This window comes from Dipodomys merriami, unplaced genomic scaffold, assembly GCF_024711535.1.
Source record: "Dipodomys merriami isolate MVZ:Mamm:240054 unplaced genomic scaffold, mDipMer1.0.p SCAF_19, whole genome shotgun sequence".
In the NCBI taxonomy this organism is placed as follows: Eukaryota; Metazoa; Chordata; class Mammalia; order Rodentia; family Heteromyidae; genus Dipodomys; species Dipodomys merriami.
Genome location: NW_027203270.1, coordinates 22,193,651 through 22,217,307, shown reverse-complemented (window position 1 = coordinate 22,217,307; position 23,657 = coordinate 22,193,651). Strand labels below are relative to the sequence as shown.

Sequence of the window (23,657 nt, the reverse complement as noted above, 5' to 3'; positions counted from 1 at the left end):
TGAGGAGCCAAAAGCATTGCTGGATGGGATGGTGCTAAAATAGGAGACAGCAAGGAAACAACATGCAGATGAGAGATCACAGTTCATCCACCCCTTTCAAAAGTCTCTATCATTTACTCTTTTTTTATATCTCATGGGGAAATAGAACTGGCATTTAAAAAAAAGTCTGCAAAGCCCAAATTACTCAACAGATACAGTTAAGGAGTTAAGTTCTCTGTTTCCTAATTAGCATGCGTGCACCAAAATGCAGTGTCTGCGTGGGGGAAGGGGGAAAGGTGTGCCTTTTTTTTTTTTCTTTCTTTCTTAAAATAGCCACCGTTTTGCAGCTCCTACTTTTGTATTAGGAAGTAGGGTGGGGGTGGGGGGGAAATGTGCTAATTTAGAGTGCAAGTTTTTATTTACAAACAACATAGCCCCTTCCCCCAGCACAGGAAACCCCTTTCATGTTTCTTTCCCCAAATGAGGCTGAGTTGGGATTTAGTAGAAGCTGGTCCCCTGACACCATTGTAACTCACACCGGCATGTGGCTCCTCACTCCCTTACTTTTCTCAGATAAGAATCTGGCATGGGAAAGACTAGGGTCGATGTTTTAAGCCACTGATGGGAGTATAGCTTCCTTACAAATTTATTTTCCTTTTTCTTGGATCTATGTGAGATCTACAAGAAAAAAAAAAGAAGCCCACTATTAGTCTTGTTATTATTATTATTATTGTTGTTGTTGTTGTTGCAAACACCTGTGTTACAGACTCGGCTCCCATGTCACAATTGCAGTTTTATGAACCATTATGTTGATATATTTAAACAGAAACAAAACTTGTTATTTCAAAGTCATGAGAATTTCACGTCCATGAAGCTTGTATAATGAATGATTACAAAGGGAAATTTTCAGATCTCAGCTTCAAGGTCATTTTCTTCAGAGGATGACTGACTTTTAATGAAGGTCAAGAAAGCTTACCATAACACACACAAATTCAGTCTCAAAACATCACCTGCCCAAAGTGCCAACACAGATTGTATATAATGGGTGTGTGTGTGTGTGTGTGTGTGTGTGTGTGTGTGTGTGTGTGTGTGTGTGTGTGTGTGTGTGTGTGTGTGTGTGTGTGTTCAGAACACTTCGATCTGTTCTGTTACACAGAATCTCTGTCTCATTTAAGGAGCTGATCTAGGCACTGTGAAGACCTGTGAAATGTGTAAACAAGGCCTATTGGTCGACCTGGATGACTTCAACATGACTGAGTTCTATCAGAAGCACCAACAATCCCGGGTAAGAAACACCCAGCCCACTGGGCCTCAGACTCACAGGGGTTAGAGCCACTGAACCTTTTGGGGCACTGGGGATCAAACTCAGGGCCTCAAGTCTCCTGATCTAGCATTCTCCCAGGAGCCACACCCTAGTATAACTCTCCTGATCTAAAGAATGTCCATTGCACTTTGAGGAGTCTTATCACTAAAGTGGAATATTGGAGCATCGGAAAGGCTCAGTCATCCTGGATTTGCTGAAGTAATAGCAAGAAGAGAAAAAGAAAAATAATGCAAGATCCTGGAGGAAATAGTCCCTGACATAAATATCAAATAACTCTTGGGTAAGAAGGAACTGCTTTGCTTAAGGTTAATAAGCATGTAGTCAATGCTTACTGGATGCCTCTCAACACCGAGTGAAGCAAGGAATGGCATAAGTGGAGACAAGTCTCTTGGGCATTTGGATTGCATTTCTAAAACTGTGAAAAAGTTAATTAACCTCAGGTGGGAAGGTGATTTGGGCCCAAGGTAATAGTTAATCACCCAATTCTCCAGTAAACAATCTTTCATTTAGAAGGACACTCTCCAAGATCGAAGTCACAAGCCTTATGTGGCTAATAAGAAGGTGGCCAAGGGCTGGGAAGGTAGCTCAGTGGTAGAGCGTTTGCCTTGCATACCTGAGGCCCTGGGTTCAATTCCCCAGTACCACATAAGCAAAAAGAAAAAAGCCGGAAGTAGCACTGTGGCTCAAGTGGTAGAGTGCTAGCCTTGAGCTGAAGAGCTGAGGGACAGCGCCCAGGCCCAGAGTTCAGGCCCCACGACCGGACCCAAAAAATAATTAAAAAAAAAAAAAGAAGGTGGCCAATTCTAATCAAGATGTGCTGTTAGTAAACTATCACACGATTTTATTTTATTTTATTTATTTCTTTATTTATTTTTGCCAGTCGTGGGGCCTGAACTCTGGGCCTGGGCACTGTCCCTCAGCTCTTCAGCTCAAGGCTAGTGCTCTACCACTTGAGCCACAGCACCACTTCCAGCTTTTTCTGCTTATGTGGTGCTGAGGAATCGAACCCAGGGCCTCATGCATGCAAGGCAAGTGCTCTACCACTGAGCCACCTTCCCAGCCCTATCACACGATTTTATATGTACACTATATTAGTTGATGTTTCAAGATTAGAAAAAAGTAGTTGAGTCTGGCTAACTTCATAAAGAAAGCAGGTTTGGGGCTACAAGGCCAGAGGCTGGCTGACTGTGCAGCAGTCTTTTCTCCCATCATGGGGAGGACCAAAAACAAAAACAAAAATAAAAAACATTTATTTTACTTACCTCACTGTTGTGTAGGTCCAAGGGCCCACATCCTGTAATAGTCTTCTTACTGGTCGTGAACCCGGCTGGATATAGCATCACATGGTGAAAGACAGGAAACATGCATGTCTCCTGTCTCTTTCCCTTCTCTGCTAAGTCTCCAAGATGCAATCATGGAGACTCCATCCTGATGACCTTATCTAATTCTAACCACTTCTTGAAGGCCTCATGTCCTAACACCATAGGCAGATTAAATTTCTACCTCCCTCTCTCCCTCTCTCCCTCTCTCTCCCCCTCTTTCCTTCTCCTCCTTTCCCTTTTACCCCTCTCCCTCTCCTTCTCCCTCTTTATCTTCCTCCCTCATTTTTCTCTTCTCTCTCTCCCTCTCTCCTTCTCTCTTTCTCCTTCCCTCCTCCGCTTTCTCTCTGGCACTAGGATTTTGAACTCCGGACCTCAGGCTAGCTAGCTGGGTATACTCTACCAACTGAGTCATACCCCCTGACCTGTTTTTGCTTTAGTTTTCTGAGTAGGGCCTCATATCTATGCCCAGGCCAGCCTGGACAGCAGTTCTATTTATGCTTCTCATGTAACTAGGATGAAAAGTATAAGAACTTTCTTGTCCAGGCTGGCTTCAAACCACTGTCCTTCCAATATTTGCCTCTGGAGTAGCTTAGAGTCAAAGATGAGCCACCATACTCAGCTTCTTTTTTAAGGCAGAGTTTCACAATGTAGGCCTCTCTTCCTGCTTCCATCTCTCTGATTGCTGGGATTATAGGTGTACGCCATCATACCCAGCTAGTTTCCACCATCTTCAATATGTCAGAGTGGGCACAGTAGCTTCCCCTGATTAAAATGAAATACCTGAGACAATTAAGCTATAATGTGTAGCAGCCTCCAGTGGTTCACACCTGTAATCCCAGCTACTCAGGATGCTGAGATCTGAGGATCACTCCCAAAAGCCAGAAGTGGTGCGGGGACTCAAATGGTAGAGTGCTAGCCTTAGGCAAAAAGAAGCTCAGCGGCCATTCACAGGCCCTGAGTTCAAGCCCCAGGACTAGCAAAACAAAAAACACAAAAGATATAAGGTGTATTTTAGCTCACAGTTCCAGGCCCAGACTGATCTGCCTCACCGCTCTGTGCCCCTGACAAGGGGCAGTACAACATGGTAGTAGCATGTGGCAGAGCAAACCACTCACTATCTCATGCCCAAGAAGCAGAGAAGGAAAACAGAAGAGACTGACACCCCACATCTCCACCAAAGGCACACCCTACGTGACGTAAGGACCTCTTATGAAGCCTCACCTCCCATGGGCTCCAATACTGTCATCCTGGGGACCGAGCCTTGAATGCATGGGCCTTAGGGGTGCACTCATCCATCCACAGCCATGAGGATTAAATTTCAACCCATGAACCCTTTGGGGAAAGGCTTAACCCATATCTGAACCATAGTGTACATCCTTTTTCAAAGACTTCCTATACATCCCAGCTTAGCACATAAATAGCATCAGAACCACAAGGAAAAAGCTGAAAAGTCAACGTGTCTTAGATCTACAGGAAAAGTATGATCACAATGTAAACCACTGTCTCTAAAACTAGACAGACAGACAGACAGAGAAGACTGTCACTTACCAGAGCAGAAACCTCCATGGGAACCAGTGCTGAGTATAGAAACTTGTCATTAGTGAGTTACTCAGTGTGGACAAGTGTAAAGGGATCCTGCCATAGAAGGTCCTCTAACTTTTTTTTTGTCAGTCATGGGGCTTCAACTCAGGGCCTGGGCACAGCCCCTAAGCTCTTTCTTTCAGGGCTAGCCCTCTACCGCTTTGAGCTACAGCACTACTTCTAGTTTTCTGGTGGTTAATTGGAGATAAGTGTCTCACAGACTTTCCTGTGTGGGCTGGCTTTTGGACAGCAATCCTCAGATCTCAGCCTCCTGCATAGCTAAGACTCTAGGCATGAGCCACAAGTGCCCAACTGTCCTCACACTTTTGTGAACATTGTTTCTTGTTTTGTGCTGATATTGGGGCTTGATCTCAGGGCCTTATGCTTTTTTTATTACATTTTTTTATTGTAAAATTGCTGTACATGAGCAAAGTAGTGAGTACATAAGCAAGGTCATGAGTACATTTCCTATGGAGCATTGTTGCCTCCTTTGTTTTCCCCCTACCATCCCTTCCCTCCCAGGGCTGTATGCTTTTGCTCAGATTTTTTTTTTGGCCTGGGGCGGGGTGGGGGGGAGGGAAGGGGGGCAGGACTTGAACTCTGAGCCTGGGTGCTGTCCCTGAGATCTTCAGCTCAAGGCAAGTGCTCTACCATTAAGCCACAGTGCCACTTCTGGTTTTCTGGTGGTTAATTGGAGATGAGTCTCATGGACATTCTTGTCCAGATTCTCAGATCTCAACCTCCTGAGTAGCTAGGATTACAGGCATGAGCCACCAGCATCCAGCAGATTTTGTTTTGTCTCACTGCTGGTGTTCTACCACTTGAGCTATGCTTTCTACCCATCTTTTTTGCTGGTTAGTTGGAGATAGTCTGATGAACTTTTCTGCCTGGACTGACTTCAAACCATGATCCTCAGTCTCAGCCTCCTGGGTAGCTAGGATTACAGCTCAAGAGCGTGTATGGAGTTTAGAGTCTAGAGGTACAGGCTAACCCAAGCACTAAGACTACTGAAAGGGTTGTAGAGTGCTCTTTCCTCACACCTTCCCACCAGATTTTTGAGGGCTTATTAGAGTTGTTCCTATTACCAAGTGCCTCAGTAATCAAGAGAATGTTACAATACATACTGAAAAGCAAAAGTATCATTGGCAGAGTTGGGCTATAGCCCAACACTGAAAATACAATGCCAACTGGTCTACCCAGATGTCTATGTATACCTTTAGCCCAAAACATCTTGCCACTGGAGATAACCATTTATCTAGTTACAAGCACATACTAGAAAGAACTGTGAAGGAATGTACTTGTCTTAGCCAAAGCCTGGGCAGGAAATAGCAGTGGCATATTCCAAAGGAACGAGTAATGATGGCAGAGCAAAGGGCAATAATGTGAGCAGCAAAAGAAAAGAACAGGCACTGGGTGTCAGTGACTCACGCCTATAATCCTAGCTACTCAGGAGGCTGAGATCTAAGGATCGAGATTCAAGGCCAACCCAGGCAGAAAAGTTCCCATAAGACTCTTATCTCCAATTAACCACTCAAAAACCAGAAGTGGCTCTGTGGCTCCAAGTGATAGAGTGCTAGCCTTGAGCTAAAGAGCTCAGGGATAGTGCTCAGGCCATGAGTTCAAGCCCTACAACTGTCAAAAGAAAGGAAGGAAGGAAGGAAGGAAGGAAAAAAAAAAAAAAAGAACAAGGAGCTCTGAGCATGATGATACATGCCTGTAATCCCAGCCACTTGGGAGGGTGCAATTAAAGGATCACAGTCTAAAGCTGGTCCCAGACAAAAGACTCTAACTGAAATTTTAAAATAATAATAATAATAAGCTAATTCAAAGCAAAAAGATGCAGGGCCAAGTATCATGCCCTGAGTTCAACATCAACCCCCAAAAAGAGAAAAATAAAAGGAATGATTGCTACATTGTGATCATCAGGACTGCATGGGACAAGGGTTTGCTTGTCAAAACAGAAGTGCTATGGCTAGTTGGTAGAGGAAGCCGCCCAGCCACGCCCCTACCCATCAAAGAGGAAACAGGAAGAACAACAATCTCAATTCTCTCTCTCCCATCCTCTTGTCTCCCACCAGCCAAACCCATTGACCAAGGGGAGGTAGAGAGCAAAGGCAGCCTGGTGGTGCAACCCATGGGTCAGCCTGTAGGCCAGTGAGCAGGGGGGCACAGGTCTGGGGGAGGGAAATGGAAAAAAATGCCCAGCTCAGTAACTGCTCTACATAGAAGCAGGAAAGATTTAAAATCCTCCATGTGAGAACTTGACAGGCTATCAGAGGCTTTTGAAAGCACCCTTCCTTGTAATCCCTGGTGGACACTGGGTTACAGACCTGCCCTGGTAGGAGGCCAAGGATCCTAGGACGCAGCAGGCTATTTTCTGGCACACCGCCGCAAGCATTTCTAACTGTTCCATGGCCTGTTGTGATTTTAATGGCATCTGCTAACATTCTGACTTAAAACACAAGGAAAGCATGAGCAGGCAAGTTCAGAAACTCCCCACAGACATAGAAGAAGTTGTTGTCTAGTACGTCACAGAACATGGGCTCAGCCCCTCAGGCGGGGTAGGCCCACCCAAGGGCCTGCCCGACTGAGTGCCCCAGGCTGGCTGTGGAGGTGATGCCCTTCCCTGTGTTTCTGAAGGCCGAGCGCCTTCTCCTGACACCCAAACCTAAGGCTCATGCAGGCCTTCTAGCCACCCTCAGTGCTGGTCTCTCCTTGCTATTGGGTATCCATTTTAAGACATGGGGTAACCATGCCAAATGTAGACATGAACAAAGAAAGAGGCAAAACTGAAAGATGAGAAGGAAAGAGGGGAGGGGAGGGGAAAGAAGGAGAAGGAAAAGGGAGAGAGGGGAAAGGGGAAACCCTTCTAACTGGTTCTAACTTCACATCAGCTACCTAGCTAACCAACTTTATATTTTTTTCTAATTTTCCCACTTCGTCCTGTTACTCTGTTCGTTTTGCTTTAATTATGAAAGTCACACAAAGGGCTGGTGACATAATCTCCCATAACTTGCCATTCCAGAAAACAGTTTAGCCTTTAGCTGGAGATCTTCTTTGTTTTCCTATGAAAATACTGATATGCAGGCCTAACCCTGGGGCCTCCACTCAGGGCCTCACATTCTCACCTGGCTTTTAAACCCATAGCTGACAACTGACTGATATACAAGCTTCATTTATTTTGGCCCACTAGAAGTCATCTCTGTTTACTTCAGAAGGTCTACTCTTCTAAGGCTGGACCAGGCAAAACAAACAGACAAACAAACTAGCCCTATAGCTAGCTCTTACCATTTGAGCTGTACCTCTACCACTTCTACTACTGGCCATTTGTTGGTTAATAGGACTTGTCTTCTTGGGTCTTTGGATCTCAGCCTACTGAAGTAGCTAGGATTTTGAGATAGTGTCTCATGATATAGCCCAGGCTGGCCACTAATTCATACTCTTCCTGCCTCTACCTCCCAAGGACTGGGATTATAAATGTATGCCACCAGGCCTAGTTTCACTTTTTTAATTGTGACCAAATATATATCACATGGAAGGTTTAACTTTCAAAACACTTATTGAGCACCTACTGTGTATCAAACACTATGCTAGAGACACCACGGTATGGAAGACAGATATAGCCACTTCCTTCTAATGAGGAGGGCTATGAGCATTAGTTGTGCTTTAGAAGGGTCAGAACAAGGGACATGTAGAAGTGTGGGACTGGTTCTCATTGCTCCATCTGTGCATATATTTACTCGGCATACACTGGGTACCAGGCACCCGGCCAAGCCCTGGCAACACAGGTTGTTATAAGATGTTAGCCTTACCCTCACCGACCTTATACCCAGACAGTGTACCTGGAATCCTAGCTTTAGTTCTTGCTTTCCTGTAGGCTATTTTTGCTTTATGACATATCATGGCCCACTGTGTGAGCTCAATTTATATAACACCTGGGAAGATGGGCAGAGCAGACGTTACCGGGGGAGTCCCACAGTGAAAACTCCTTGCTCAGAGCCAGTGTTCCCTGGTTCCAGGCTGCCCACCTTACTGGCGGCCCCTTCTGTGTCCACACCTACTGAGCCCAGAACCTGTTTCTCCTGCCATCTTTGCTCTGCCACACAGGAGGGTCTCCAGGGCCCCTGGCTCTCATTGCTTTGAAGTCTGGGTCTGGTTTTGCTCCATCCTCAGCCAAGGACACATGTCCTTGGACACATATAGGCCTCTAAATAAGCCTCAGACCTGAGAGCATTTCTAGAACATAGTTGAAGACTTCACAAAACATTCAGCAAGACTGTTTCTTTGAGTGCATTACTTGGAATATTGAGATTTTCTACCAAGTAGCAAATCTCATTGCCACATGAAGATTGACAAAATTGAAGGTTAGGAGAAAAGGAGCTCCACAGGTGGCTGAGCTCTCCAGCTCTTACCCTAACTTCACAGGGCTTCTCTTCTTCAAGTGTCCCATCTCCACCTGCTAGCCGCCCCGCCCCCCACTTTCTTTCATTCTGATGATAAAAGAAACTCCATGTGGGAGCCAGAGTTGTGTGATTATGATTGGCTCTAAGGAGGCTGGGTCTAGGAGTGGCTCCAATAAATAACACTCCAAAATCGAGTTCATTTGGCGCTTGCCAGACAAATGCTGTAGAAATAGTTCAGTGAGCAGACCCCGCCCACTTGTGACTCTGGAGTAGACAGGCTGACTCTGCCAGCGCCCTCTCTGATTGGCCAGCTGAGCCCCTGCGTAGAGCATCTCACTCTGCAAAGGGTGAGCCAGGAGATTTATGGTCTCACGTGACCTGCTCCCTCCCACAGAACAGAGACACAATTTCAAATTATCTGCAGAAAACATTAGTGGATATTTTCCCATCTGCATGCCTCCGGGCCTTATTGAGTCATAAAAAAGTAAATGATTTCCCTGAATGCTTTGACAAATCTGAGAGTTCCAAGCCATTTTCTAGCTGATTGGTTTGCCACCAGCATGTCTCTGCACAGACAGCCTTCATGGCAGAGAGTCCTGGAAATCAGCAAGGGACAAGGGTTGGTTGGGGGGGAGGGGGGGAGGGGGAGACTCTAAGAAGCTCTTGTGCCTTCCAAGATGATCTGCAGGACAGGGGAGAGGCCTTGAGCACTGACCTTGAGGCCAGTTGTCACCAAAGATCCGGAGTTGTCTTGTTTCAGAAGGAAGGGCACATCGATCCCTGCTCAACTTCCAAACCTTTTCCTGTTGGCTGTTGGGTCCTGAGAGAGCTGGGTTCTGTGCCAGCTTCCTGAGCTGCCCTTGATCTAATGGGAACGGGAACATCTTGGCAGCTGCAGGAAGATGCGACACCAAAGCGATCACTTTATTACTTGGGACACAGAGTCACAGTGCTGACCTTTCCCAGGGTGATATAAAGACTGTGCCTTTTGCAAGAGAACTCAATCCCCTGGGGCTAGGCTACTTCCTGAACACAGCCTTGGCCCATCCCGGAGCCTTCCACCCATCAGGACCTGGCATGAAACCAATAGGGGACAAAAAGGGCCTTCCCTCCCTCCTCTTACAGACCAGAAGTTGTTGTTAAGGCTACTAATATATTGAAGACCCAGGAAGGGTTCAGAGAATGCGGCCTTGCAGCACAACCTAGGAGAGGGGGAGAAGGGGCCTCCACCAGCCCTGCTCTGTGCCCCCCCCCACCCCCGCTCCCAGCACCAGTGAGAATCAGAGTACAACCTGCCCGTTGCAAAAGCAAAACACATTTAACATGTGCAAAATGTGGTGCAGGCAATAAGGACAAATGCTTAGTTAGGAGTCAGGATAGAGAAATGCAGAGACAAACAAGCTTCATCAGTCAGGCTTCCACTGTAAGAAAAGACTCTGCAAGGTAGGAGAGCCGCATTCAAAACAGGTGCATGGGCTGGGGGCATGACTCAGGTGGTAGAGTGCCTGCCTAGTGAGCTCACAGATCTGAGTTCAAATCCCAGTATGGGGGGGAGGGGGGGAAAGAACCATGAAAACAGCAGGCAAAAGGAAGCCCAAATGTCCCAGTACCATCCCAAACCCTCCTACTCTCTCTGGGGGTTAAGTTATAATAGACAATAGACCTGCTAGTGGAAGGAGATCTTGGGTTGAGACCATTAGGCTTCATGAGACCCACTTGTAGAGAGCCACACAGAGGTCTAGAGCCCTTCCTCTGAGCAAGGAACAATCTCAGAAAACAATGTGCACCTGTGGCGTCTGTGTCCTGAATTGTCTCATGGTAAAGTGCACCTTCTGCTCTGTTCTACCGGATATGGTCCCTACCTCCCCACAGCCCCAGCCCATGCCACAGCTGTGTAAAACTCCAAAACAAACACCAACATATCAACTCCAGCCGCACTGGCCACAAAGGAATTTTGCCCACAACCTGTCCTGCATTCTCCACCCCGTCTCAGTTGGTCTTCAGTGTCTCTTGCTGAATGGCTTTACCATCCTCCCACCATCTACCATCTTTTAAGGACCATTATAATTCCTCCTCTTGCCAGGTGCTGGTGGCTCACCACCTGTAATCCTAGCTACTCAGGAGGCTGAGATCTGAGGCTCATGGTGCAAAGCCAGCCCCGGGCAGGAAAGTTGCATCTCTACTGCTGTACTCACAATCAGCTTGTATTGGAGCTATATTGTGAGGACCTCCCCAAATCAAATGATGTGATCCAAGCAGGGAGCTCCCTACAACCACTGGCTCCAGGCTTTGCTTGTAAAACTGCTCCTGGGACAAATATTTGTGGAATAAGACCCCAACTTGGCAAAGGAAGCCTTCTCAGAGCATCCTGTAAAGAAATATAGAAGGATGGCTGCATAGCCTCCACCCTGGGCCGCCTCCTATACTGCCCTCTGGTCCTCAAGAGCAAGCCTTGCCTTGGAGCTTGGAGCTTGATCCATTTCTTCCCACCTCTTATTTTAGCCTCAGTCGATATTTTGTAAATGAACTTACTGGCTTTCTTTTTCTGTACTTAGGCACAAAATGAGCTGATGAATTCAGGTTTGTACCTGGTACTGCTACTTCACCTCTATGAGCAAAGGTTTGCCGAGCTCATGAGACTCAACTACAGGCGGGTTTCAAGAGAGAGGGTAAGTGTGGCTCTGGAGTGGGTGGGGGGCACAGTCCACAAAGCCTTGCCATGTTATTAGATGTGCAATCTCTTGAGGTCCTTGTGGTCACATGGTAAGATCTGGGACTGTCATTGTTAGGACTGAGAGTTGATGGCTACTAAGGGTACATGCACTGACTCTCTGGCCTCTCCAAAGAGAAACTAGCCTGGATGGTAGAGCTCGGGGGGAGGGGCACTGTGTGATTGTTCCCTCCACCCAAGTACAGAGGACCCATGCAAAATGGGACCTTGCCCATTGGAGACCTGATTAGTAATCAGACCTTAAGATGAACCCTTCTTTCTGTTTTGACCGGATCCCAGGATATTTATGCCTCTGTGCATGTGCACACACCCTCATGCACATGCACATGCTGAGAGAAAAAGACTGCCAAGAAATAAAGGTGTGCATGGCGGCCCTGTTAAACAAGTGACATGGCCACCTGTGGCTGTACTGGTCCTGGGTGTTGAACTCAGGGCCTGGCTGCTACCCCTGAGTCTTTGTAGTTAAAGTTAGCATTCTACCACCAACGCCACTTCACTTTTTATTTTTTTGGTAGTTAAGTGGGAGATGAGGGCTGGGAAGGTGGCTCAGTGGTAGAGTGCTTGCCTTGTATGCATGAGGCGCTGGGTTCCATTCCTCAGCACCACATAAGCTGAAAAAGTCGGAAGTGGCACTGTGGCTCAGGTGGTAGAGTGCTAGCCTTGAGCGGAAGAACTGAGGGACAGCGCCCAGACCCAGAGTCCAGGTCCCACAACCGACCAAAAAAAAAAAAAAAAGTCGGAGACTCTCATGGACTTTCTTGTCTGGGCTGGCTTTGAACCATGATCTTCAGATATCAGCCTCTGACATAGTTAAGATTCCAGGTATGAGCCACCAGCTCATTTCATTTTTGTTGCTGGTACTGGGCTTGAACTCAGAACCTTGTGCTTTCTCTCCACTTTTTTGCTCACGGATAGCACCGAGCTATCCATGGCTAGTGCCTGAGCCACTCCTCCACTCTCTAGCTTGGTACTGGTTAATTAAAGGTAAGAGTCTCCAGGATTTTGTCTGTTCAGGCAGGCTCTGAACCTTGATTCTCAGATCTCAGCCTCCTGAGTAGGAAGGATTACAGGGTTAGCCATCAGTACCTGATTTGAGCTGCCCTTTCTTCAACAAGAGGGCCAATACTTCTAACAGGCCTCATGAGCTGGAGGGAGCAGCCTAGTGCTGCTACCAACTAAGGGCTTGGCTTTAGTGAAGTCAATGATGGGCTACAAGGTCTTAGAGTACTTAGTCATTATCAAGTCAGCACCTTGAACCCTTTGAGAACCTTCTTTCTTTATCAAATGGCTCCTTGTAGCCAGACAGCAAAAGCTCTGCACAAACAGGGGCACCTCCTTTTCCTTAAGGTCATACTGGCAACCTATGCTAACACTATGCTGCTAACGTTAGAGTCCCAAAACTCTCCCTGAGGCTTTGATCTTGACCTCTTCCCATGCCAGAAGGTCATAACCGGAAGGTGAGCCAGTGTGCCAGTGGAAAAAGCCACTGATGGTACCATGAGACAGTTTTAGTGATCTGCCATCCCACCCCAAGTCCTTCTCTCTTCCTTATTTTTCCTTCTCTGCTTCTCTCCGGCCTCCTCCTTCCCCTTCCCTCCCCTCACTCCCCTTTAGTAGAAAAGAGACACCTTCCAGCATTCATCACTGCCTGTCACATTGGAGCCCAGCAATTCCCAAGGCTCCCTACACTGTCACAGACCCCACTGGACTCAGAGCTGTTATGATCTGTTCCAAGCCACTCCTATTTAAAAATGCCAGATTCAAGCCATCAGTTAGAAAATTCTAGGTTCATTCCCACTTTTTTTCTGGCTTAAATTCTTCCCTCAGATCCTGAGCTCTCAATGAAGACGACCAGCTGGATCTCTGCCAATGTATCTCTCCAGGAATCTCACCCTGTTTTTAACCCAGGCTTGTCCTTCCTTAAACTCTTCCATGGTTTTAATGGTGACATAAATTCCTCAGAGATATGGATTTAAAAAAAAAAAAAGGAAAGTACAGAAAGCAGGAAATGAGCCTTTGTTAACGTTTGTGTAACTTCATTTTCATGATTTCACATCTTTTTTTAATGAACTTTTTATTACACATTGAAGTTCAAAGCTCCAGAGTTGGTATGGGTCAGGGCAGGTCCCAGTGTCATCCGGCAAATGCAAGCCACCAGGACTGCAAAGCAAACACAAGAGGACAAACAGTACAACGGATGGATGGAAATCAAGGCCCTTAGAACCCTGACTCTGAGGAACCTTCTGGTAAAACTCTTGTAGAAAAGGAGTAAGTTACACCAGGAGCAGAGTAGTAAAGAGACAAAAAGGGCCAGGCAATGCCCTTCTCTCATCACCAGCTCACATTCAAGCTGAGAAACTCTAAAATAGTTCTCACCCAATCTAATTTCAAGCATTAACAGTACAAACAGTTAAGAATTCCACATGAGGGCTGGGAAGGTAGCTCGTGGTAGAGCACTTGCCTTGCATGCATGAGGACCTGGGTTCGATTCCTCAGCACCACATAAGCAAAAAAAAAAAAAAAGAAAGAAAAAAGAAAAAAGCCGGAAGTGGCACTGTGGCTCAAGTGGTAGAGCATTAGCCTTGAGCTGAAGAGCTGAGGGACAACACCCAGGCCCAGAATTTAGGCCCCATGACCGGAACCCCCCCGCCAAAAAAAAGAATTCCACATGAAGGGGCTGGGAAGATGGCTTAGTGGTAGAGTGCTTGCCTTGCATGCATGAGGCCCTGGGTTCTATTCCTCAGCACCACATAAGCAGAAAAAGCTGGAAGTGGCGCTGTGGCTCAAATGGTAGCGCACTAGCCTTGAGCTGAAGAGCTGAGGGACAGCGCCCAGGCCCAGAGTTCAGGCCTCATGATTGACAAGAAAAAAAAAAAAAAAAAAAAAAAGAAGGTGCCAGTAGATCATGTCTATAATCCTAGATACTCAGGAGGCTAAAATCCTGAGGATTGTGGTTTGAGGCCAGCCTGGGCAGGAGAGTTCATGAGAGATTTTTCTCCAATAAACTACTCAGAAAAAGCTGGAAGTGGGGCTGTGGCTCAAGTGGTAGAGCCTTGAGCAAAAGGATCTCAGGAACAGTGCCCAGGCCAGGAGTCAAGCCCCAGGACCAGCAAAAAACAAACAAAAGAATCCCAAATAAAGCCAATGGCCTCTGTCAAATCCTCACTCTTTCAGATTTTGTGTCTTAGTACTTTCCTATTGAAGATACTCAGAATCTGAGAGTAACATTTAGCAAAAGAAAAGCACTGAGTTAGAAGAAAAGCCCTTCTTTCTACTCTTTATCTGCCAGTGCTGGTTAAGTCATTCCCATTGGGCTTCTTAGTGGTGTCTCATTAAGACACCCAGTGACAAACACCTGTCAATATCGTCAGTCATTATTTCCTCAATCCTACATCTCCACCTGCACCAGGGCTGAGATGGGGATCAAGGAAAGTGGCTGTCAGATGTGATGCCAAAATGTCCCTTTCTTGGTGAAGCTCATGATTGTATTGGGAACCAAGAGTCACACACACACACACACACACACACACACACACACACACACACACACACACACAGAGCATGCAGGAAATAACTGAAAAGTAGCACATGGGCAGGAGAACTTGTAGGCCCATTGAATTCTTAGTCACTGAAATCAACAATACAGTATCTTCTCAGCTGAGGCTTCCTAGGTTTCCAACTATACCACCAAAGACTGTCTCCCCAGTGAGGTTGTGAGCTGTTTAAAGGCCAAGCCATGCCTTTTGCACCTGTCTCTCCTGAAGGTAGGCCTATGCTTCACCCTATGGTGAGTCATGGTTGACTGCTGACCATGTCCCCCGGCAGTATGGATCCCAGGAACATTGGATGATTGTAATTGTGCCAAATGATGACTGAATAAGGAAATGGTGTGGGTGGGTTGCAGTCATTCATTGGCAACTTGAGCATAGAACTCTGGCCCTTTTGTATCCCACGGTACTTTATAGCCTAGGAAGTTTCTGGCACATGATATAGGCTCAATAACTTTCTGATGTACAATGAGCCAGAGCCTAGCAAGTCTTGAGTTACATTTTGGAAAGTGATAGTACAAATCTGTGGTGAGAACAGTATTCTAGGTAAAGAAACAGTCCCCTATTCAAGAGATATCCTTTTACTCATTTTTTTTCTGCCCACCTATGAGATGCTTAACTAGATTCTGGAGTCCAGAGATGATTAAGACATTCCTTGCCTGTTACAGGCTCAGAATCTAAAGAGGGATTTATTTTTTATTTTTTGGTAAGCAAAGAACCCAAAACTGTATCAAGATTATGACAGAACAGGAGGCGCAGAGAGCATCAGGGTGAAATGAGAGCTGTCACTCTTGTACCCTGCTTCCATCCCTTCATCTTCCAGGACAGATTCTGCTACCAGGGTCTCCAGGAAACACCTGCTTGGGAGGCCTTGGTTGTGTGTCCTTTACCATTGGTCCTTGGGAACCTGGTGATAACACTGCTTCCATTTTCACTCATATAAACTGATCAATCAAAGAGAGACGATGCTTAGACTGAATCCTGGAGACAGTAGGTGGGAAGGAAAAGGAAAACACAAAGGCTGAGAGACATGGGAAGACCTGTATGTTTGGAGAAAGCCAAGGATGTGTGGCCAGGGCCGCTAGGAAGTAAGCCTGAGGTATAGGCAGGGAGCTGGACAGGAAGGGCATAGGTGTGGCTGTGGAGGCTACTGGACAGTTTCTCTTGGAAACAGTCCCAGCTTGGGACTGACAAGCTGGAAGCCATTTGAGTGATGAGTTGGGCAGTGGCCTGGAAGACAGGCGGGAAGACACCAGCTGGGTGGCTGTGGCACAAGACAATAGTGAGGGCCCATGCAGAGCACGGATGGGAAGGCAGTCTTGGGTATGAATGTAAAGAGGACAGGATAAAGGAAGCACTAATGTTATATCAGTGCACACCCAGCAGGAAGCTGGCTTTTCTTCATGTCAGGTATTCTGGTAGGACCCCAACAGCTTCACCTGACCCCACCTGATTCACCCTTTAGTCTGATGGGGAGGCAGCCTTGCCTGGAAGAAAGAGCCAAATGGACTTGCCTTCCTTTCTGTCTGTCTCTGTCTCTCTGTCTCTCTGTCTCTGTCTCTGTCTCTCTGTCTCTCTGTCTCTGTCTCTGTCTCTGTCTCTGTCTCTGTCTCTGTCTCTGTCTCTCTCTCTCTCTCTCTCTCTCTCTCTCTCTCTCTCTCTCTCTCTCTCCCTTTCACATCTACATGGGACACCCCATCATTTAGGGTCAACTCCCCCAAAGCAGACCTGCCCCAGGCTTCCTGTGTGGCCCAAGTCTTTATCTCTATCTGATTATTACAGTATCTTCCGGGGAGAGAGACCCCCTCCCTTGTCTTCTGCCCCAGGTGTGCTGTTAATGATAGAAATGCCAGCCGAGGTGGCAGGGGAGAGGGGGGGAGGGCAGTCATTGGCTTGAGAGGCAGGTAGGGTCTAGAAGGTTCTCAGATCCCACTTGACCATTCATATTTGAGACCCAAAACTCTTGCTTCAAGGGTCAAAATCTACCCCAAATCCAGGAAGCCTAGTTTTGACATCCAGTTAGAAAACCTTCATTTGCCCTCCAAGGTCAGGTATCATGGGAATGTAAGGGTTGGTTTGAGAGCGGGAATCACCTGGCACAGAATTTAAAGGCCTAGAAAAGTTCACTCTAGCAGCCTAGGGTAAATGGAGGTGGAGGTTAACCCAGTAATATCCTGCTGTATAATTTACCAGGTAACCAGGATCTGCTACTCTAGACGAAATTCCATCCTGCTCCCGCCGCCTCCCTGAGCACAGGAAGGGGCCCAGGGACCAGCCCTGCCTCCCCGTGGGCCAGGCAGTTAGGTGCCTGATAACAGAGTCCAGCACTCCTTTTGTCCCTAGACTATCACAAAGCCCCTCTTCTTCCAGGGGAAGGGCACCAGTCCCTTTACAACAAGCCCACTTCCTTGCAGCCTGGCACAATGGGCTCCCATGGAGTACACAGCTATCTCATTGTGGCATAAAATGCCATAAAGTCAGAACAAAGAGAAAGCCCAGGGCCTTGATGGGTCTGCTGCTTCCTGCTGAGCAGAGAATACAACCAATTGTTTAAGAGCCAGTGGTGAGGCAAGTGGCCAATTAGCACAGCCTTCCCCTCACAGCCTGTAACTGTGATTCCACGGGCAGAAAGGGATTCTGCTATGCAGATCACTTGCTGCACAAGAAGCAAGCCTGTTCAAACTGCCCAATTTAGAGGCCCCAAAACAGCAAATGCAAAAGCAACCTGGGTCGTCCCTGTGGCTGTCCCTGGGACCCGTGAAATCCCAACCACACTGAATAGCCAGCACATTGCCCTGAGCGTCTGCAGTGTCCACGGATTGGTTTCCTGCTCCTTTAAAGTGGTGTAAAGGAGTCTTAAAACATCCCTGAGACTGGGGAATTATACATCTGCTCACAATTGCATTGGGGGGAGAAATTCATTTTTCATTGTCTTCTTTCTCATAGTTGTCAAGAAATCACCCACAACCCAGACCGGAAGAAAATGAAAGTAGGTTTGGGGCGTCAGTCTTGCCACTTTGAGGGTGTTCACTAAAGCACCCCTTTTTTTTCTTACTGTTACTGTGAACTTAATGCTGGGCAGCAGTGGGAGGAAATCATGTCCACCACCCAGAGGCAAAAATAACCCCACAAAGCTTGGGAAACGCTAGCTGCACTGAACAATCCGGAAAGCAAGTCCAAGGATGCTGGAGAGAGGCAGGGCAGATAAGAATTTTAATTCATCCTGAAAGCAAGGAAAAGGGTCAACAAAGGGGAAGAGGCTATCAGCAAGCGGAAGAGGGTTTTTTTTGGGGGGGGGGATGTTTTCTGTGTTTTTTTTTTTCCCTTTTCCTTGCTAGAATTCTCCAGCATCCAGTATTTTGTGAGCTTTAGTGTTTGTTATTATTGTTGTGGTGGTTGGCTGTTGTTATTATTGTTGTTGTTGTTTCCTATCATAATCCTGACTGGGATTTTCCTTCCCAAACACTGAAAGGGGCCTATTTGGCCATTACCAAAAGGAACCATATTGGTTGGCAAGCTCAAGTCTTGATTGGATGGTGTTACCATTAGGCCCAATTTAGTGTAGCTCCTGGCTTCAGAGGTTGAGCAAAGCAAACAGGTCCCCGAGAAAGCTCCTACAAAGGAGGCAGGGCAAAACAGGTTGAAGAAAAAGGCTTCTCCCTCTTCTTCAGTCCATAGAAATTCCCACCAGGAAAAAAAAAAAAGATCTTGATTACAGCTGGAGGGCGAGGCTCGGGAAGAAACTACCTCTTCTCAGCAGGGAGGATGATAAACACTGCAGCGCAGGGTGGGTGGGGGCTGTCCTCTGGGGGTTCGAGGAGAGATTTTTACGACCACCTGCCCTTGTCTCCCACCCTGGCTGAGCCCTGGGAATGGCGGAGGAACTTTCCCCTCCCAGCGATCCCGCCTCCGGGGGTGCGGCGCGGGTGGGAGGTGGGGGGTGGGGCAGTAGCCCTTTCCCACCCTGTCTCTAGTGGTCCCTGGGATGCCCCGGGGGACCCCCCGCGCCCCCAATAGATGGATGCAGAAGACGGATGGCGCCAACTCAGGGCTCCGCGGGGTGGGGCCCACACCGGCGACCCTGGGGAGGCCAACTTATTATTATTCGGGGCACAGAGCCATGGGAAAGGGGGTGACTCTTACTTGCGCCCACAGAAAGAGCCCCCGCGGCCCCACTCCCCGCGAGTCCAGCGAGTCCGGCCGAGCCTGGCCCCGGGGGATGCTCCAGTGGTCGCCCGGGCGGGCGCCGCCCCAGGGCGGTGGGGTCTCGGTGACCTTTGTGTGCCCTCCGCACCCACCACCTCCGGAGACGTCGTCTCGGGGCGGTGGCTCGCCCGGCAGGTCCTCCGCTTGGCCTGGGCGAGGGTCTCCGGGCGGGGAGACCTGGGCTGGGTCCCCGCGCCCCGCCCCGCTGCGCCCCGGAGCCGGGCGCGCCCGGGTGGGTTCGGCTGGGCAGCTGCGCCCTCTAGTGTCCAGTGCTGGCCAAGGCGGAGCCCAGGCCCAGGCCGCGGGCTGGGGACCCTTAAACAGGAGCCCTGGATTCTGAGCCCGCCCCACCCCATGCTGCGCTTTTATTTTTTGGGGGTGGGGGTGGGGGTGCTAAAAGGACCCCTCAAGAAGAGGCTCCCCGAACAGAGGAAGGGAGGGGACCTGCTGTCCTCCGTGTGGCCCTAAGGCAGATTGTCCCCGGATTGTCTGGCACCCATTAACCAACCATCTGTGCTCAGGGAGCTGGGGTGGGCTCTAGATTCCACCCCACCATTCCCAGCGGCCCTCGGTCCCAAGGAGGATTAATCAAGTTGTCCCCTGGAAAATAGGGGTCCAGGCCCTCTCCACCTATCCCCCTGTCTTAGGTGGACAAGGGGTGGACAGAGCCAGGGGCCAAAAGAGCCCTGCAGAGAGGGACCAGCCAGGTGTGCTGTCAGCCTGGCCTGCTTCCAGAGACATTAACAAAATAAGAGCTACTAGAGCAGCCAGACCCAGGCTGGCCCAGAGGCTTCCACCCTCCTCAGCCTTCCCTCATCAGTACACACACACACACACACACACACACACACACACACACACACACACACACACACACACACACACACACACACACACACACACACACACACACACACACACACACACACACACACACACACACACACACACACACACACACACACCCTCCCCCAGCTTCACCCCCAGCCTGGCATGACCCCCCCTGGTTATCTGCACTTTGTTCATTTGGGGCTGCCAGCACTAAGTCACACTGGTGACCTGCCACCCCAGCACAGTTCAGGTCAAGGCAGGGGGGAGAGGGAGACAAAACATCAGGATGAGAAGTGCCAGCTGCTTTGCGGTTCTGAGGTGTCCATGCTAGCTTGTTTGCTGGGTACCCTCCCCTTGGCCCTGAGGACCAAAAAATAAAAAACAAACAAACAAAAACCCTTGCTCCAAGGCCACTGTTAGCACCCAGGTAAGGGAATCTGGGAAGGTGTGCCTGTCACACAGCTCTGTGGCCCAACCCCCCAACAGCTGCTTACCACATGTCACAGATCATCACCATAGCCAAGACCAAGGCTGGGCGGGGAACAATGCCACCTGCTGATTTCCATACAGGTGTGGACAGGAGTAGGAACAAGCATGCTGGCCCTTAGGCCAAAGGCTAGAGCAGAGCTTGCATTCTCCCTTTTCCCAAACTCAAGTCAAATCTCCCAAATTTTAGAGAACACCTAAGTATGAGCTAGCAAACTGGGGCAGCTCTAGGGGATGGGGCTTCCTTGAGGCTAAAGGTAGCGCTGAAGAGGCTCTGGAGGGACATGGAGAGATGACAACAATCAGAAGCTGTTGGGGGGGAGGGGAGGGGAGGAATGGACCGGTACTGGGGATTGGACTCAGCACCTGAGCCACACTCCAGGCCCTGTTTAGTTTGGTTTATTATTGTTGTTGCTCCTGTTTTGCCAGTCCTGGGACTTGAAATCAGGGCATGGGGACTGTCCCTGAGTTTCTTTTGCTCAAAGCTAGTGCTCTACCCATTGAGCCATAGCACCACTTCCAGCCTTCTCTGAGTGGTTTGTTGAAGAGTCTCAAGGACTTTTCCTGCCCGAGCTGGCTTCGAACCATGATCCTCAGATATTAGCCTCCTGAGTAGCTAGGATCACAGGCTTGAGCCACCAGCACCCTACTAGTTTGTTTTTAAGTACAGCCTTGGGGCAAGATCATCCTACCTCTGCCTCCTGAGAAATGGAAATTGTAGATGTGTACCACACCTACTCCAGAAACTGCTTCTGAATATTGAGGCGATGCTCATTCTAGCCAAGATGGAAAGATATTGCAAACAAGAGTTAGCCCCCACCCACGGCACTCTGACCTGTCTCCAGTGCCACACCTTCCTGCTAACATAGGTCTCTCCCTAACCCCTGACTTCTGGTAGATATCTTACAAACCTTACTGTCAGGTAAAGCAGTGTTGGGGGGGGGGTGGCTGGGGACATTGTTCTGAGAGGAGATCATGCATGGCTCCTCTATTCAGCCTTAAACATTTGCACACCAGGCTAAGGAGGATGTGGAGATGACTGAGAACATTTGAACAGGAGTCTGCAGTCCAGCTACTGGTCAGGCTAAAGCAACCACACAGCCCTAGGCTGCAGGTGCCCACTCCAGGCTTTGCAGCCATGTGTGTGTGTGGCTGGAGTGGGACAGAGAAGGACGGTGACACCATGTTCTTTCATGACAGATCCTGAAGCCGACTGAGGCCTGAGATGACCTCTTGTTTTCTAGGTTCCGAGTCTGGAGATGGAAATGAGAGCAATTTTTCAAGCCGGGTCGTCTAGCAAGGGAGCCGGCCATGGGGCACAGCAGAGACCCCCTGCAGCCAGCAGCCCTCCCATGTCCTGTGAGCCCCTTTCCCGCCTCCTCTTTACCGAAACCAAAGCCACCGTGTCCAGTTACCATTTGCAACTTGTACCACTCTGCATGGGGCTCCGGCCTGGGTGATCACAGCTGCCACAGGGGACAGTGGAGTTCCGGGCAGCCCAGGTCTAAACCACTGGGTCTGCTGAGCCCCTGGCAAGCTGTCCTCCTGTGGCCAAGAAGCCCAAGGTGCCCTCTGCAGTCCCAGCAGCTGGGATCCACTGCTCAGGGTGCTGGTTCAGGCTTCCATCCACCCCAAGTGGAATGGAGCCAGACCTTCAGTAAACTGACTTTATTCTCCAGCCTTCATGTTATTTCCCTTCTTGGCAGAGGAAGGCAGCGTGTCTCCTGCTTCAGAGAGAAAGAAGGACATATCCCCTCCCCCCAGAAAAACCACACATCTCCACCTGCATTTCTGCTCAGCTGCCCGTTACCACAGGGCATGACACACCTCAGGCCCCCATGGGCTAGAGCAGTTGGACCCACTTAGGGCCTGCCCCAAGACTAAGTCAAGGCTTGGGATGAAAAAAAGGTCAAAGAGATTCAGTGGGAAAATTGTGTGTGTGTGTATGGGGGGAGGAGGGAGCGTTGAAAGAGATTGGAAAGAGATTGGAGGCGGAGTTGTAGTTGTGTAGGGGAGAGGAGAAAAAAAAAAGAGAGAGAAACAGATAGGAGCCAGTGTGGTGGCTCATGCCTATAACCCTAGCTACTCAGGAGGCTGAGATCTGAGGAAGATTGTGCTTCAAAGCCATCCCAGACAGGAAAAGCCATGAGACTCTTTTCTTCAACAAACTACTTGGAAAAAGCCAGAAGTGGTACTGTGGCTCAAGTGGTAGAGCACTAACTAACCTTGAGCAAAAGAAGCTCAGGGACAGTTCCCAAGCTCTGAGTTCAAGACCCAGAACTGGTACAAAGGGGGAGGGATGAGCAAACCTCTAGAAACAGAGATAGGTTAGTTAATTCATTAGCGATGGAAGAATGGAAGAGTATGCTACATGCAAATGTGTTAAGCACACACACACACACACACACACACACACACAGACCCAAAGCCAAACATCAAAGACTATATAGTCCATGATGATTCCATTTATACAGTTTCTAGGAAAGGCAGTAAATCCCACAGATCTGTGGGTTCTGGGAACTGGAAAAGGCACGGGGACTAAGCAGACACCTGCTGGTTCACAGTGATATTCACACAACTAGACAAATTTGCTCAAGCTCATTGAGCTGCATGTTTACAAAGCCTGAACCTGATGCCACAGTCTAGGTATGTACCTCCGTGTTCTCAAATTTGGTGGGGAAAGAGTCTAAGGGAGCAGCAGAAAGAGAGGCGACATGAAGAAAAGGAAGCGCTTCCCTCTCTTACTTTGAACATCCATGCTTCTGTTTGGAGAGACAGAGGGGAGGAGGGAGAAAAAGAATCATGGAGGACAAATGGGCCCTTTGGCTCATACTTATCATCTTAGCTGTTCAGGAGGCTGAGATCTAGATGATCCATGTTTGAGGCTATACTAGGTAGAAAAGTCCTTGAGACTCCCATCTCCAAAACAATCAGCAAAAAGCTGGGCTGGAGACATAATTCAAGTGGTGGAGCAGCATCAAGCTAGCTGAGAAAATGGCTAAGCCCTTGAGTTCATAAGATGGCTCCTGCTTTCCAACCCAGCCCTCTCCTGCTAGGCCCAAAGCCTCGACATGAATGATGGGGCCAGCGGGGTTTTAGGGAGGCGGAAGTAGCACGTGTGCATCCTTGCAGCTCCAGTCCCAAGGAAACATGGGACTGTCTGAGTCTGTCAGAGTAGTCATCAGAAAAACATTGCCTGTAAAAAGGGTGCTCTTTTTACAGAACATTGCTCCAGGGTGCACCCAT

General features: G+C 48.5%; 1 protein-coding gene across 5 annotated transcripts in view; it reads left to right on the top strand.

The window, feature by feature from the left end:
- Marchf10 (membrane associated ring-CH-type finger 10) overlaps positions 1–22,095 on the top strand; it is a 91,718-nt gene extending 69,623 nt beyond the window's left edge. For 3 of the 5 annotated variants that reach the window (XM_070027712.1, XM_070027713.1, XM_070027714.1), the window contains 3 exons: positions 1,155–1,264; positions 11,165–11,278; positions 21,656–22,095. In XM_070027712.1, the coding sequence (XP_069883813.1) occupies positions 1,155–1,264; positions 11,165–11,278; positions 21,656–21,871 (440 nt within the window). In that variant the 3' untranslated portion in view covers positions 21,872–22,095. Of the gene's footprint in view, positions 1–1,154; positions 1,265–11,164; positions 11,279–13,167; positions 13,291–17,834; positions 17,878–21,655 lie in introns of those variants that run through there. The other 2 variants (XM_070027715.1, XM_070027716.1) reach the window with 2 other exon arrangements.
- Positions 22,096–23,657: the final 1,562 nt, after the last annotated feature.